Source organism: Cryptotermes secundus, unplaced genomic scaffold (genome assembly GCF_002891405.2).
Source record: "Cryptotermes secundus unplaced genomic scaffold, Csec_1.0 scaffold964, whole genome shotgun sequence".
In the NCBI taxonomy this organism is placed as follows: Eukaryota; Metazoa; Arthropoda; class Insecta; order Blattodea; family Kalotermitidae; genus Cryptotermes; species Cryptotermes secundus.
This window is the reverse complement of record NW_019725428.1, coordinates 1378945-1394959: the sequence shown is the minus strand read 5'-3', so window position 1 is coordinate 1394959 and position 16015 is coordinate 1378945. Positions and strand designations below refer to the sequence as shown.

The window sequence follows — 16015 nt, the reverse complement described above, 5'->3', positions numbered from 1 at the left end:
TGTACATGGTTAAGTTTCCTGTGAAATTCTCTGATTATTAGTAAGACTTTGTTATGCTCACATAAATATTAAGAAATGCTCATATGAAATGTTGTTTTGTAATAAGCCTTAGTAACTGTGTACACTCACCTACAATTTCTATGGTAATGTTTTCTTCAATGCCTGCTGGGCTCGTAGTTCCCACTCCTCTTTCCTCTGCTGGATTCTTTTAAATCTTGGCATACTGCTTTCTTCACTGTTGCCAGAAATTGGTATATTTTCACCTTGCAAGTTTATTTTGTCACTATTCAATCTCTTTGTCTCAGAATTTGTTATATCTATTTCCTTTTCCTTGTAAATATTTGCCCATACTCTATGAGGTGTCTTTTCCAAGCTCAATTCTGTATTTGGGGTTTCAGGAATAGTTCTGTGCCTTTGTCGCTTGTCAGGGCTGTTCCCAGGATTATCTTTGCGATATATGAAGCTTGCATCACAGTTGTGAGTAGTGTGTTCGTTATTCATAGTGGCTCCACTGCTAAGAGATCGCTGATATTTGTTTGTTCCAGTCACAATGCTTCCAATTCGAGGGGTGTTACACAGACTTATACTTGTGGTGGAAGCTTTCAAGACTGGTATTGTCTCACTAGAATCAATGTGTATTTTTGATTCACCGAGTGGCTCTTTAATCATCTGTTTCTTCCTTTCTTCACGTGGTGAATCACCGCCTTCATTCTCTTTATCGCTGTCTCTTGACTTTGTTCCCTGCTGCTCTGATACTGGTTCAGTGCGGCTCTTGGTTGCGACTTGCTGTCCCAAAGCTTCACTCTCGCTGTCTTTCAGTTTCAAAGAACGGCGTGCAAAAACCTTCAACAGTTCTGGTTCTTCATCCTTCCCTCCCCCTCCCTTTCCACTATCACCCCGTGAAATGGATTTCTTGCGCAGAACCACTTCAGAAGTACCCAAGTTGTTTTCTTGTGTTCTGATCGTCTCTCCTCCAGAAGTTCGCTTCTCTGCCTGACCTTCCTCCTCTCTCCATAGTCCAAACTTCTTCCCATCCTGCTTGCTTGCTGTGTCCACTCCTCCTGATGCACGTCTTTCTACCATATTTGTTTCCTCTTCTTTTCTAAGCCCAAAGTCTTTTGTAGAGATTATTTTCTTACTACGGAGAACTACTTCAACAGAGCCAATTTCCTGATTCTTTTCTGTTGCTATGATCTCCTCTTCCCTCCAAGACCCATGTTCCTTTGTTATAGACTTTTTTCTTGATGAGCTCATTTCAAGGTTGGGAACATTACTGGACACTTCTTCCACATTTGGTATGACTGCCTTGTCAACAATTGTAATATCTTCAAAATCATCACTCATTTGCTTCTTCATGAAGGATTTGTGGCTATCTGCTGAATCAAGACTTGTTGCTTGTTTCTTTAGAACTGGTTTTGAGGACCCTGATGGCAGTGGAGAAGATGCCATATTGGAGGATATAGAAACAACTGAACACTTTATATTGGTCACATTCATTTGATTTGTGGAAGGGAATGACTTGCTCCTCTGTTTTGGTGAGGGAGCTGCCGACATGGTATCATTATCCGTGACTCTGGCTGAAGAATCACTGCAAGCAGTCATAGTTTTCTGGCCTGTCTCTTGTACGACAGTTCCTGAGGAACAAGACTGTGTAGCTGGCTCTGTAGCCATGTTACTATCATACACTACAATCACATCTTCCTTGCTTGATTTCTTATCTCTTACACTTGGCAACTGTGTTGATGGAGTGGCTGGTGTATCAGTAATCAACACTTCATTCAGTGCAGCTCCTGCAGTTTCAGAACTTGCCTTTTCAGTCAGCTTCCCCAGACTTTCTTTCCTTTTGGGTCTTGTTTGTGGATTATAACTCCGGTCTGTGTTATCAAAAACCACAGATGTAGACAGAACCACATTAGTTGCAGGTTTACTATCAACTCGATTTAACTGAACTTTCAGAAATTCTGGGATTTGTTCTACTGATGAGGGCCCTACAGGTCGGGCCCTGGAACCCTGAACACGATGAGGGGTTGTGACCTGTGACTGTTCCTTTTCAAAACATACTTTATTAGTAACTCTTTCCACAGGTTGGTTAGAAATAGCTGCAGATGACTGAGAAAGGGGCTCCAAAGGTTTGGAAGTGGTGTCTCCTGCAGGTGTGGATGATTCTGGAAGTAAGGTTTTGGATGATACACAGAATATGACTGGTTTTTTCACATCCAAGGGACTTACTTTATCAGTTAACTGGCTTGCTGGTACAGCACTGCTTTCAGCAGTACTGATATTAGATACTGTAATGCTCTCTTCTTCTAACTTTATGTTCTGAATAGTACGGAAACCTTCAGAACTGGCAGGGACCATAACCTGTTGTGTAACACTGTTAATACTCTCACTAGAAGATGACTTCTTACTGGACAGATGAAGTTCAGGTGATGGTGACTTCTTTGACTCACTTAAACTTCCAATGCTGTCCAAAGAGGCTGATTTTTTCATTATGTGATCTGATTGCCTAGAGTGATATATGCTAGCCATAGGACTGTTTTCTACAGTAGTTGATGTCTCTTTTGCTATGGTTCTTGTGGTAACTATTGTATTCTTAGTAAAATGTCTCCCAGTTAAGTCTGATGAAGGATCAGTGGTGTCGCCTTTGTCTTTGTTTCCACTAATCATATTACAGTCTTCAGCTGTAGAGATTTCATACAATGGCAGCTGTGAGACATCACTAATGACAATATTATCTATTATCTTATGGCTAGAGACAGTCTTTGTTTGTTCAATCTCATATTTCCATAGTGTCTCCCCCTTAACAGAACATTCTTGTGGAGATCTGTTCAAAATACTGGCTTCACTCTCACCAATGAAAGCAGGCAAGTTGTTAGACAATGCAGAAACTTCTGGCTCCCTTCTGAAGCTCTTTGACTTCTTCACTGCATGCTTTCTATTCTCTTCTGAATCCTCAGTGATCACAGTGTCTATCAGTGAAGTGTATTCACGCTCATCACAATTCAGTTCATTGGCAATCAATCTTTGCTGATATGAAGATAATCCAGCAAGCTTCAATTTTGACCTGAAATGCTGCAAATCTGTTACACTGTCTTCTTGGTCATGGGTCCATACATTATCAATCAATGTCGGCTCCAAACCTTCCCTGGAAGGAGAAACGACTTCTAAACAAGATTTTGTTTTGTTACCAGCATACAAAGGCGAGTCTGATGGCTTAATACTGTAAAAGCCTATGGATGGCTCTGGCCAAGTAGGTTTCGGTGGAGAAGTACAGTATGGCAGTTGCATGCGGTTTACTGGTATAGTTTCCTGAGATTTTTTGCTTGCTTCTGTTTCTGTTGCTGGAGGAGGGGGACTAGATGGTACAGGCAGACCAACTGTCACTTCTTCCACTTCTCGGTTAGTTTCCACCTTACGTGGGCCTTCTGGACTAGCTGGAATGTTGATGGGCTTTACTCTCTGTCTTGAAGCTGGTGTACTTCGAGTACCTCCCATTTTCCCTGTGTGTTGCTTCATTTGCAATGGTGGTACATTTACAGGATAATCATTTACAGTTTCATTTGCATACCGTCCCTTCAGATCAATGCGTTTGGGTACCACAGGGGGTACTTCAGAAACTTGTTTGCTAGAGTACACAGTGCTGCTGGATGTGCATTCAGCATCCTGTGGATGATCCTTCTTCTTTTTGCCACTCCTTCTGATAAATCTGCTGAAGAATGAAGACTCATCTTTCTTCTTGTCATCTCGCTCTCTCTCCCTGTACAACATATCATCGTTAACATCTTCCTCTCTTGCCTCCTCATCCTCTTCTCCAACTACTCCACACACCCTTTTCTGCCTCTCTGGGTTCCCTCCACTTTTACTTAGAGCCTTTGAGACAATGTCGCTTTCACTCACAATCTTAGTATGATGATGGTACCCTGCCATGCTGGTTACTCTTGTTGAGTGGCTGTATTCATCTGAAATGGAACGCTGAAATTGCTGCACAGTGGCGCCTTGCCGGTGGGCTATGTTGGAGTTGCAACGTTTCACTTTTGGAACAATTGGTGTTTCAGCATTTGGCATCTCTGGAGTTAATGCTAATCCAGGAGGAAGAGATGCAGATTTCAGTTGAACATCAGCAGGCAGCAAGTTAGTAACAGGGTGTGCTGAAGGCCAAGCAGTGACTTGATCAGTGCCACTGACAGCAATAGTAGTGCTAAGCTCATCAGTGCCAATAAAGTCTGCAAAGAAGAGACAGAGTGAAGCCATGCAACACACACATGCAACTGCTAAGTGTCAGAGATATCTTTATAAATATGAACATTTAATTGCAGCTTCTACAGTCTGAGTTTCACATAGCACAGACTATGAAGAATAACATCTCCTGTGAAATGTGTAGTCTGCTAGACATTTACCAACATCTGAGAAGAACATACCACCTCCATCTTTAGGGACAAAGCTTAAGTCAAGAAAGCAAGTCCTTGCTTGAAGATAGGGGCAGAATGTTCTTCTGAAACCTTGATAAACTTCTACCAGAATACATAGCATCATATTCCAGAAAATAGTGTTCTCCATTTTCAGTTTCTCTCATTTCACATAAAAATACTTACATTAGTCTTCACTAAAATGTTATAACACATGTGCACTTCATGACAAGAGTATATTTTATTTATGGTGAATGCCTACATGTACAGTGAGCTAAAGATATCAATTTATGTAAAAAACATTACTACTTTCAATGAGAATTACAATTTTTTAACATAATCTCTAAACAGAAGTTACAACGTGATGATATTTATGAATTTTTATATTGTCAGCAGGCCCAGTGTGAACCTGAATTCTGAATCACATGATAAGAACTCCATCACCCCTTCTCTCTCTTTCATAAACATCTATTTTCTCACGACTTTGCCACAATTAATAATATAAAATTTCTCTACATTGTGACAAAACCTGTCACTGGCGTCATTACTCTTAAACAGTTTCATTTACATTGTTCTGCATTATCCTTACTATTAAAGTACACATCAATAATGCAACACTATAAAAGACATCAAAATATGTCACTCACTAAAAATGTATTTCGATACTTAAAGATGTTGAAATCATTAAAACGTCAATAGGACACTAAAAGATATTTCATATATTAAAAGTGATTAACAGAATTTCTGAAATGTCCCTGGTTTTACACATATTTTTCTAGTTTCTTACGACATGTTTTGGCCTTACATTGGCCATCATCAGGTGATTGTTTCTTTTTTCTTGGGAGACCACTGCACTGCACCTGTTCACTGTGCTCCTTTCATGCACGTTTAAGTCAATCTCATGACTAGTCGCTGCACTGTTTGCGGGTATTTGTTGTTTTTGCATGTCTTATGTTTCATTATTGCTGCCTATCTGTGTCTATCTGTACACAGACAGAGCAATGGTGACACATATACAGGAAGATACGACATATAAAAAACCACAAACAGCTGTAAAGAGTGCAGCAAGTAGTCATGAGATTGAACTAAACGTGCATGAAAGGAGCAGTGAACGGGTGCAGTGCAGTGGTCTCCCCAAAAAAGAAAATCACCTGATGATGGTCAATGTGAGGCTGAAACATGTCGTAAAAAACTAGAAAAATACATGGAAAACCAGAGACATTTCAGAAATTCTGTTAATCACTTTTAATGTATGAAATATCTTTTAGTGTCCTATTGACATTTTAATCATTGTAACATCTTTAAGTATCAAAATACATTTTTATTGAGTGACATATTTTCATGTATTTTACAGTGTTGCATTATTGACATGTACTTTAATTATAAGGATAATCCCTCAATGCAATGGGATTCTAAAATATAATATTGTTTTGCATGTTTAGTTCCTGTCAATTAAAGCAAGGATATTAACAAGATATGGGATAAATTATTTCATTTTACAAATATCCTAAAAAGGCCACAAGATATGGTCATTTCATTAAGTCCATTGTGATAATTTTTAAATAATGAATTAATTACAAGCGTCGTACCGAAAGTCATGAGCAACAATTTTTTGTAAAGTAACATGCTGTATTATTGACAAACCAAATACACCACCTCAATCTACAGACCTTTCTTTATTTTTCCACATAATCGCAACTTCTTTGTACACATTTCTCCCAGCATTCTGGGAGTTTGAAAATTCCCCTTCTATAAAATTCCGTTCCAGCCATCCAAAGACACTGACGCACTGCTTTCTGAATTGCCTCCCTTGTCTCAAAACGTTGTCCACGCAGCTGATCCTTCACAAATCCGAAAAGATGGTAGTCGGAGGGTGCCAGATCAGGGCTATAGGAGATGTGTGGAAAAACTTCCCACACCATCTTTGCAATTGCTTCCAATGTGAGGCGAGCGGCGTGAGGGCAAGCTTTGCCATGCAGGATGATGATGTTTCGTCCCGGACGTTTATCGCGCAATGCACGACGGAGCTTGTGCAGCGTCCGGACATAACGAGCAACATTGATGGTTTGCCCAGGTTACAGGAATTTGGCCAGAATAAACCCCTCTGCATCCCAGAAGACTGTGCCCAACACCTTCACAGCTGATGGCACTGTTATTGCCTTCTTTTTTGATGAAGAATGCAAATGGTGCCATTCCATACTCTGCCGTTTCGTTTCAGGCTCAAAATGGTGAAACCAGCTTTCGTCAATGGTCACAATACAGAGCAAAAAATCATCGCCTTTGTGTCGATATCTCTGCAGCAGTTCTGAGGTGATGGCTTTTCGCTGATCTTTGTGGTCTTCGGTCAATAACCACAGGACCCAATGAACACAAACTTTCCTATAACCCAAGCTTTCAATCATCTCCTGTACTGCACTGTGCTCTATTCCAAGTTTTCAGGCTACTGTGTCCACAGTCACATGCCTGTCATCTTGAATGATCTCATCCACTCTTTCCTTGTTGCGTTCAGCTGAGGCTGTTCGAGGACAACTGCTCCAAGGCTCATCTTCGATGCTGGTGTTCCCATCTTTAAAATGTTTCACCCATCTTCGAACACTGCTCACACTTCCATAAGCACGTTGAAGCCTCTGGTGAATTTCTGAAGCAGGGATTTCCTCTTTCACAAGAAATTCATTGACAGCACGCTGACAAAATAACATATCGTTGTCGGCCATTTTGTTAGGAGTGATACTGGTCACGTGATGCAAGCTATTGCCATCACAAGACACTCAAGGTTAGCACAACAGCTGGTTCCACCTACCACCATACTCTCTATCGTCTGCTGTTCCCAGGTTACATGCAAAAAAAGTTGTTCATGACTTCGGTATGACCTACGTATATAGGGGTCTTTTTCTAGCACTCCATACAATTGATAAAATGTTCTTACATATTTATAATAAAATCTTTAAAAAATTAATAACGAATTCATCAACCAACATGGTTTGTGCATATATAACCTGCTCCAGATGGAACTGCATCTGAGCAATGGCTCTGCCATGAAACACTGAACATGCATTACATTACAAAGCTAAATGCACACAACTGTGGGAGAAATCTGAAAGGAACTGTCTGCAGAAATTATTTCTATGAAGGTATGAAGCCTTACACAGAGCTGAAAGAGAGTGAAATAAAAGCAAACATATATTTGTGTGTGTTAACAAAGATAGCAGCAATTAAAAGTACAGAACATGACATTAAAGGCACTGAATTGAGTTCACAGCATGAACAATAATCTTCCTCTTGCCTCAGAACTGGTAAATAACACTAAAAGTTCAAACCTTCATAATATACACTGCTTTCACATACATTAATTTTGATTGTGTTTATAATTTAAAATGACCTGTCTGTTTAAAGGATGAATACAGACAGATCCATAACTGATCATATGTTTCATTTTGTGACTTTATATGGCATTTATTTACACAGCACTGACTCCAATTTCTAGCCTCAATTGTTAAATATTGAATTTAAAAAAACATTTTTATAAAATTTCCTCTAGCAGGAATACTCATGTACACTTAGTACTTGAGAATAAAGGAACCTTCCATGAAGATTCTCTATTATTTCACACTCCATCATAAGTTTATTAAAAGACATTAATATAATGTTGTGATACTTAATCTAAACAACACATGGCCACTAACTGAATGAGACCAAACTAATGCTTCACACCACCAACAAAAGTAAAGAACCTTCCTGTCTACCCTGTATAAGAAAGCAATACATTCCTCTCTGACACAATGGTATCCAACCATAGGCTACACAGTGTCATCACCCAGATCATCACAATCTGAATTTCTGTGATATCAACATGCTCTATTCTTATCCACCAAAGTCTGTATGCAAGATGAAAAAGCAGTAAGAAGAAACAGACTCTTATATAAGGTAAAAATCTGTACTCGTCTTGTAGAGAAATGAAAACAAATGTTTCTAAACTGTTATATAAGGGATAGTAAATTACCTCAGCTTCCGGCCGAAATACAACAAAATTCCAGTATCTTTCAGGTTTTATTCTCATTATATTATTATATTGATATGCTTCATCATAATTTATCCTTAAAAACGTGAATTAATGGCAAAAAAACAAACTGCCATTATCATCCTCTATGCTGAGAATGACACATTGAAAAAGGAAACACTGACCTGATGATTTACCATCTGGACTTGAACTGCGACCTGAGGCCTCTTCATTTAGTTCCGGTGTTGATGGTAACGGGCTGACACCAGCCAGCTGCAAATGACAGTAAGATGAGTAATTTGTCTATGAAGAGACACAACTTGCAGGAACACTTTTTCAATGCTGTAAAATCACCTAATACTTGAAACTTGTCCACCTCCTGTCCTTCAATAAGTATTCATAACACTCCTCTGGATGAAGAGAATGTAACAGATTCCTTGAAAAAATAATAAATCAAATTAAATTGTAGCTGAAATTAGACAATGTGGTCCAGTACTTCACATAACAACCTAACTTGAATATCTGGTGTATCAGGTAACAAAACAAAACAAACTCTATGGTTTTAGTCTGTGGTTTTAGTGGACTATACCGACCAAGCGACCGCTGCTCGTCAGCAAGATTAGTGCCAACTTCAGCGGATAGAGGGTGTCACGTGGTCAGCAAAACGAATCCCCATGGCCGTTAATCTTGGTTTTCTAGATCGGAGTATCAGGTAACATCATGACAAAACTTAAGACTTACTAATAAAATTAATATATGATATTATGTGTGCACATAATTTCCAAGAAAATGCCCATAAAACACTAAACTGGCCTTTTGGAATATTCACAATCATAAAAGCCGAATTTGGCCCATCTGTGTGTGTGTGTGTGTGTGTGTGTTTGTTTGTTTCTTTCTTTCTTTCTTTCTTTCTTTCTTTGGTTTGAAATGGTGCATTTGGTGGTACTGAACTGAAAAACAGAGCTTGTTAAACATGTCAGTTTAATAACAGCTTCAATGAAAATGGTTAACAAGGTCACATGTTTTGGCGCTAATTATGCACCATCATTAGACCTGTGAGAAAGAAGTTTTACATACACATTAAGTGATGCTACTTGCAGATGAGAGTGTCCATCTACTCATTCATAAGAATGAATACTTGCACCTTATGAACTCATAAGTTAGAAATATATGACATCTCTGGAGACTACCGATATTTCTCATGCCATAAAAATGTAAGTAAAATAGAATACATTCTTACCAGGCCTTGAACCATGTCACGTTATGTGGATCAAAAGCATGAAAATATTTAGATATGTTACCACATTGGCAAACTATATGTACTAATATTATGAAGTCACTTTAACTTTAAATAGATCATCAGCATTAACCCCAGGGATTAAATCAAAATCAAACTTCAGATCAATAGTAATACATAAAGATTACTAACAATGTTTCACACTCACCTGCTGTATCCGCCGTCTACGAGGTGCACCATGGGTTCGTTTTGGTCTTACAGCCATCTTATGCCTTGCCGCACTATGACTTAGTGGCATAGCTGATACTCCCAAATCCAGTTCCAGATCTGCAAAATCATATGTTTATATTTAATTCTGCAGTTGCTTAGTTTTTCAGCGTTAATTCCTAATTTCATACACAGAAACAATTTAGATGTGTATGCCATAAATCCTGATGAGGTCATGGGATTTTTCAACTGACCTAATCCTTCCAGCTGCACTACAGCCCTGGGGTTCACTCAGCCTCTAACAGAAATGATACCAGGAAGATTCCCGGGGGGTAAAGGGCGGCCGGAACGTAAGGTTGTCAACCTTACCATTTGTAAGCTGAGTGTCTAGAAGATGTGGGAGCCTCGACGTCTCAGAACCCTATGGGCCTCCACGGCCTGCTACAGGGATAGCTTTACCTTTTTTTACCTCCTAGAAAAATAACTGTATTTCAATTTGTAGCTACAAATTCGGCGAAATCGACAGACATTTCCTCAGGGGTATTTGAAGAGAAAACAGTATATCATGTTGAGGCAAATATGGCATATTTTCAGATTCAGTGCCATGCACCTTCAGAATCTCTTCTGAAAAGAACTGCCAGAGATATAACCAAGTCTACAGAACTCAGGCTTTCTTGAAAATTTCACAGTTAGTCAGCTGTTGAATATATGCCTCCTTTTCAGAAAACCCAGAAGTTCATTTTCACGGATGTTATCTTCAGACAGCTGAATCCAGTTTATTACCTCATGCCCTATTTCTCTAAATTCAATTTTAATATTAGTTGCTCACCTACACCCAGATCTCCTGGGATATCTCTTCTTCTAAGGCTTAATGACTAAACTTATTATGCATTTCTTATTTTCCTTACACATGCTAAGTAGCCTGATATTCTTCTTACCCCTGATTTAATCAACCTCAAAATAACAGGTGAAGAATGATAATGAAAAAGTACATTAAATACATGTACAGGTCAAATTATTGCCAAGGCTTTTAGATGTTACTTTGTATTCACAGTCTTCACTGAAACAGTGATATAACCAACTTCAACTTAAGAATGAAGGCTAAGTTTACTCTCATAATCAAATTCTAAATTATTGCATAATATTAGAATTAAAATATATGTTTTAACTAAATCAAGCAGTTTAGGTTGTGTTAAAGACTGATTGCTAGATAAGTTACCTTTAGCAGGCCTTTAACTGCAGCATAAGCTCCAAGATAATTTAACTTGTAATTAGAAAGTGTGAAGTCTGAATATTAGCTTACACTGACTATACTGACTGAGGTTTATCATAGTTGTGCTAACACCTGCAGGAAAGTTCTGGAATAGCAGCCTAACTCCAAACACACAAACCACTACCTTTCCATTCTTTATGCTTTAGTCATTACTTCAGACCATCAGCTGTGACTGGTCAACCATTCATGCACCTGTCCTACTAACTAGCTAAAATGAACACATTTTCTAAACAATGGATGCATTTGCAGCCAGGATAAGGTCTGAATAATAAGAAGTTATGTGAATTATTAGCTAAGTACATCTTCATTTTCTTTCAAGTGCATTAAAAAATCCTAACAAATAAGTGTAGTTTAAAGTAAAAATATGATCGCACCATAGCTCAAGCGGTTAGTTGCTGGTTTCCCATCATGGTAGCCCGGGTTCGATCCTGGGTCTGGTCAAGTGGGATTTGTGGTGGACAAAGTGGTGCTGGGGCAGGTTTTCTCCGAGTACTTCGGTTTCCCTTGCCAGTCCTCATTCCACCAATTGCTCCACAATCACTCTCACCTATCATCTGGGGCTGGTACAACAGGCCAGAAGTGGCCGCAGTACAATGGACTTAATCCCACCCCACTAGAAATAAAAAAATTAAAAAAAATTAAGAATATTAAACAGTATTTATAATCTTGTTTTAGTGAAACTCAAATTCATATGTATGGTTTGAGTCACAGCAGCGGTGTGAAGATTTCTACATTCTGGTGAATAACACTGTTTAGTCCAGTGAAAGTCAGCTGATGTTTCAGAGGAACATAACCTCCATATTCAGGGTGGAAACATATGACAAGTAAGAGAAAAGCATAAAAGAGGCAGCTTCAGCCATGAAAACTGAAGCAATATATTCCTCCCAAATATCAGTGAACTGTCGACTTACTGGACTATATAACGTGATATCCCGGAAACTAGAACTCTTCATATTTGTAACACCCGATTTCAAACAGATGAAAAACAAAACTAACTATCCATGAACCATTCTAAACCGTCAATAAAAAGCTAACCAATTAAATAATTCAAATACATTAATGACCTTATGTCAGCCCTTTTATGTAAATGAATAATTCACAAGACTTTAGTTTGTCAACAGCTATAGGACCGTGCCAAGACCCGAACTTCAGCTGTCCAGACCATAGGTATACCAACTGGGCTACTGCGACATCTTATAGAAATCTATACACCCTTGAAAGAACATATGACTGGGTTTCAAATAGAAGGCTCTGTCTTGGAAGATAACTTAATCCCTTTAATATGAAACCTCAGTCTTGGCAAACACCCTTCCATGTTCTAAATACTGTACAATCTTCTTAAGCTGATGTATATTTATCCTATAAGGGAAACTAGCTACAATGTTCACAGAAACTCACCATTATCATGAAATGTCTTCTTGTCATGCAAGGACAGTTTTGAAGAATGGCCTGAATGTTGACCCAAAGAGTCCTGAATAAATCAAGAGACATAACACTTTAAAAACACAATATAATTCATTACTTACAAGAACATCCTTATATTACTTATAATAGTATGCTGCACTCAGGTTACAACTGTTACCACATTGCTGATTTAAAAATATATGACACTATATTCTTTGAGGAAAAAGTAGAGGTAGGACAGGAAGATAACAAAACAATCATTAATATAGTGTTTGAAGAATTAATTCTAACATTTAGCATCTCAATGAAGAATGAATGACCTGTTGAACTGGCTGGCCAAAACAAGTGCAATAAGCTGGAGATGACGTATGTTTTCTTGAATTAAAATGTCTCAGAGCCACTCAATACAAGACAATTACATGTTCCAACAAACTCCTGAGGGATAATGGAACAAGGTTGTCTAACAAGAGACAACCTCTGTATACTGTACATGAATGCACAACAACCCTAATTTAGCTACTTCATAAAATTCTTAATAAGTGGTCTTTTTTTTATTGCTAGTAGGGTAGGACTAAGTCTCTTGTACTATGGCCACTTCTGGCCTATTGTACCAGCCCCAGATGATAGGTGAGGGTGATTGTGGAGCAATTGGTGGAATGAAGATTGGCAGGGGAAACCGAAGTACTCTGAGAAAACCTGCCCCAGTGCCACTTTGTCCACCACAAATCCCACTTGACCAGACCCGGGACCGAACCCAGGCTGCCGCGGTGGTAAGCCAGCAACTAACTGCTTGAGCTATGGCACAGCCCTATTAAGTGGTCTTAGTGCCATAGGAAGTAAATGACTTTCATATTACAGAATTTTAAAAACACTGACAAAACAGAAAGTTATTTTGTAACATTTCTTGCCATAATTATGAAACACAGTGCATGCTGAATTTGAAGCCATTACAAATACTAAATATCAGGGGAGAATAATAAGTAATGCTTATAAGCTATGAAGTGTGAACATATTCCATCCAGCCAAATTAACTAACTCTAATTAACAAATTCCCCACATTTGTTGAACACAGAAATTCATTACTGTGTTCACAAGACCCAACAACTACTAAAAATATTCATTGTTTGAAATGTCTGAACCTTACATCTTTAGTATTCAAAAGAAGAGAACAGATTAGAACATAGATATAAAACAACTAAAATATTTTTGATTGAACAAAGGAAATTCCAAAATTTTCTAGTGTTTATTTCAGCCATATCTAGCATGAGCTTAGATATGCATTTAATAATTTGCTACATCTAACACAACAGAACAAAGTAAATAAAAATATCCCTTACCATGCCTGGCTGTAAAATATTACTATATGAAAGTCACTTAAATCAATTTGTCTGCTAGCTTCATCACAGGGTTCACTTATACCACAGCATGCAATGAGGATGTGGAGCTGTAGTTGATCCAGTATAAAAATTCGTCCATATTAAAAAAAAATCTTATTAAGCACAAAAATAAACTATAATTAAGAAGAAATACACCTCAAAAGTTGCTATAAATGTAATATATAGGATGCCAAATATATCTTGTAAAGCACTTTCGTACCACCATTTGAGGGCAACAATTTCAGTCAACAAAGAAAAGTGTGTGAATAAGCATGATCTGACAACAGACAGACAATGAAGGTCATGACTGCCACCTATGTCAAGCAAGAATACTTGCAGATCATAGCTGGATGAGAAATTTACAGAGATAAAAGTAATTCTGTAAACAAAAGATTAAAAAACATTAATCTTTAAAATCTATAATCATTTTGACTTATGGTACAGAAGGATGCAGGAAATCCAAATGATTGTGACAAGGTTGAAGTCTTGTATCAAAGAAATGCTGATTCTAACAGTGGCTAATAGCATGGCATTAGCATATCGGAGAATTCATTCTCTCTTGCATTTTCTTTGATTTATTTAAAAACGTTTTCAGTTTATATTGAGTAACAGAATAATCAGTATATAATACAATGGAAAGGATATGAAAGAAAGGGGTCGTGGCCTAATTTCTGATACTATTATCACATCTGCCCATTGTCACTTAGGATAGCAACTAAAAACCTTGATCAGGTAGGGCATCTGTTTCCAGAGCCAAGATTTGAATCTGGGACCTCAAAAATATGAAGTCACAACACAATATTTGTGTTGTGACTTTTGATTCAGAACAGAATACAAAAATAAAACAAAAACAAAACTTTAAATAATGAAAGGTTAAAGCAAATTTCTCTAGAAACCATGTCATGTATCTGGACTGTAATTGCAGATGCTGCTCTTAATAATTTTATCATCATATTTTCCCTTGCCACAAATACTCCAACATTTTACCTGCAACATTAAAGCCAGTGTGACATATGTTTACCTTCTTGCTTTCATGGAGAACAGAGTTACTTTCTACATCTGACAACCATCAAGCACCTTGACGCATCATTCAACAGCACATGCTCGCCAGTACTTTCACATCTTACATACAAAAGCCAATTTGATGTTTATTTGTTTGCCTCTACAGAGGACATGGACCTCGTGGGAAAAGTTGATGTGAGATGTTCTATTGAATTCTGAATGGGCATTATATACAAATTCTATAATTCAAACTTCCTTATTTTGATGGAGTGACCAGGACAAAATCCAAATTACTTCAGCCATTTAATGGGGGTCAGTGGTCAGGAAAATTTGGTATTTCATTAACTTTCATTACTAAAATTCCAATATGTTTACTCTGCCTAAAGCATCTCTGACGGTTTTCATAGTATGAATAAAAAACCTTATAGAAGAAAAGCCCCATATGTTCAATGGGATTTATGGAATTACGATTTTGATTCCCATCATAACTACAATATAGTATCTTTTAAATATGATACATGGATCAATGTCACTATCTGATGATGATGCTCACTCAAAGATGTTTCAGACAAATTTTAGTCAGGTAACTTATAAGTAGAGTGGATTTAAAGCTTAGCTGTTTCTTGACAGTTTGCACTTTGAACAAAACAAACAAATGTAGTTTACAGGTGTAATGATGTTCAAGTGAGTCCCGTTCATTGCTCCACACATTTCAACAGGTATTCTAACTCTTGCTACATACAAATGCGTGCATGTGGAATTACATTCTGCCATACCTCTATTCTGTTTCTTTGTGTCAGAAGGACCAAGCCAACTTCCTGACCACATACACTGTTTCTCTTCCATAATCCAAAATATAACGGTGGCAGAGCAATGTAGCAATGTAGCAAAACTGTCTCTCATATGATGGCTTCCTAGTTTAATTTTCTGTAATAACTACAACTTTAACCGCAGAAATGACATAATTCTTGTACCCCCTTTAAAAATTTTGTCTTCTTCAACCATATCCTACAGAACATGTATGCACAGAGCAAACCTGTCTCATGGATAGTCTTCACAAGCTCATCACTGACAGAAGGTCTTCTCTTACTATTTTTTCCCACTATCTTTCTA

General features: G+C 37.9%; 1 protein-coding gene across 7 annotated transcripts in view; it reads right to left on the bottom strand.

The window, feature by feature from the left end:
• LOC111863422 overlaps nucleotides 1–16015 on the bottom strand; it is a 357450-nt gene that overhangs the window by 10108 nt on the left and 331327 nt on the right. For 5 of the 7 annotated variants that reach the window (XM_023849735.2, XM_033751056.1, XM_023849739.2 and 2 more), the window contains 4 exons: nucleotides 12519–12591; nucleotides 9849–9967; nucleotides 8589–8676; nucleotides 130–4223 (listed from right to left, as the gene is read on the bottom strand). In XM_023849735.2, the coding sequence (XP_023705503.1) occupies nucleotides 139–4223; nucleotides 8589–8676; nucleotides 9849–9967; nucleotides 12519–12591 (4365 nt within the window). In that variant the 3' untranslated portion in view covers nucleotides 130–138. The remainder of the gene's footprint in view (nucleotides 1–129; nucleotides 4224–8588; nucleotides 8677–9848; nucleotides 9968–12518; nucleotides 12592–16015) is intronic. The other 2 variants (XM_023849737.2, XM_023849738.2) reach the window with 2 other exon arrangements.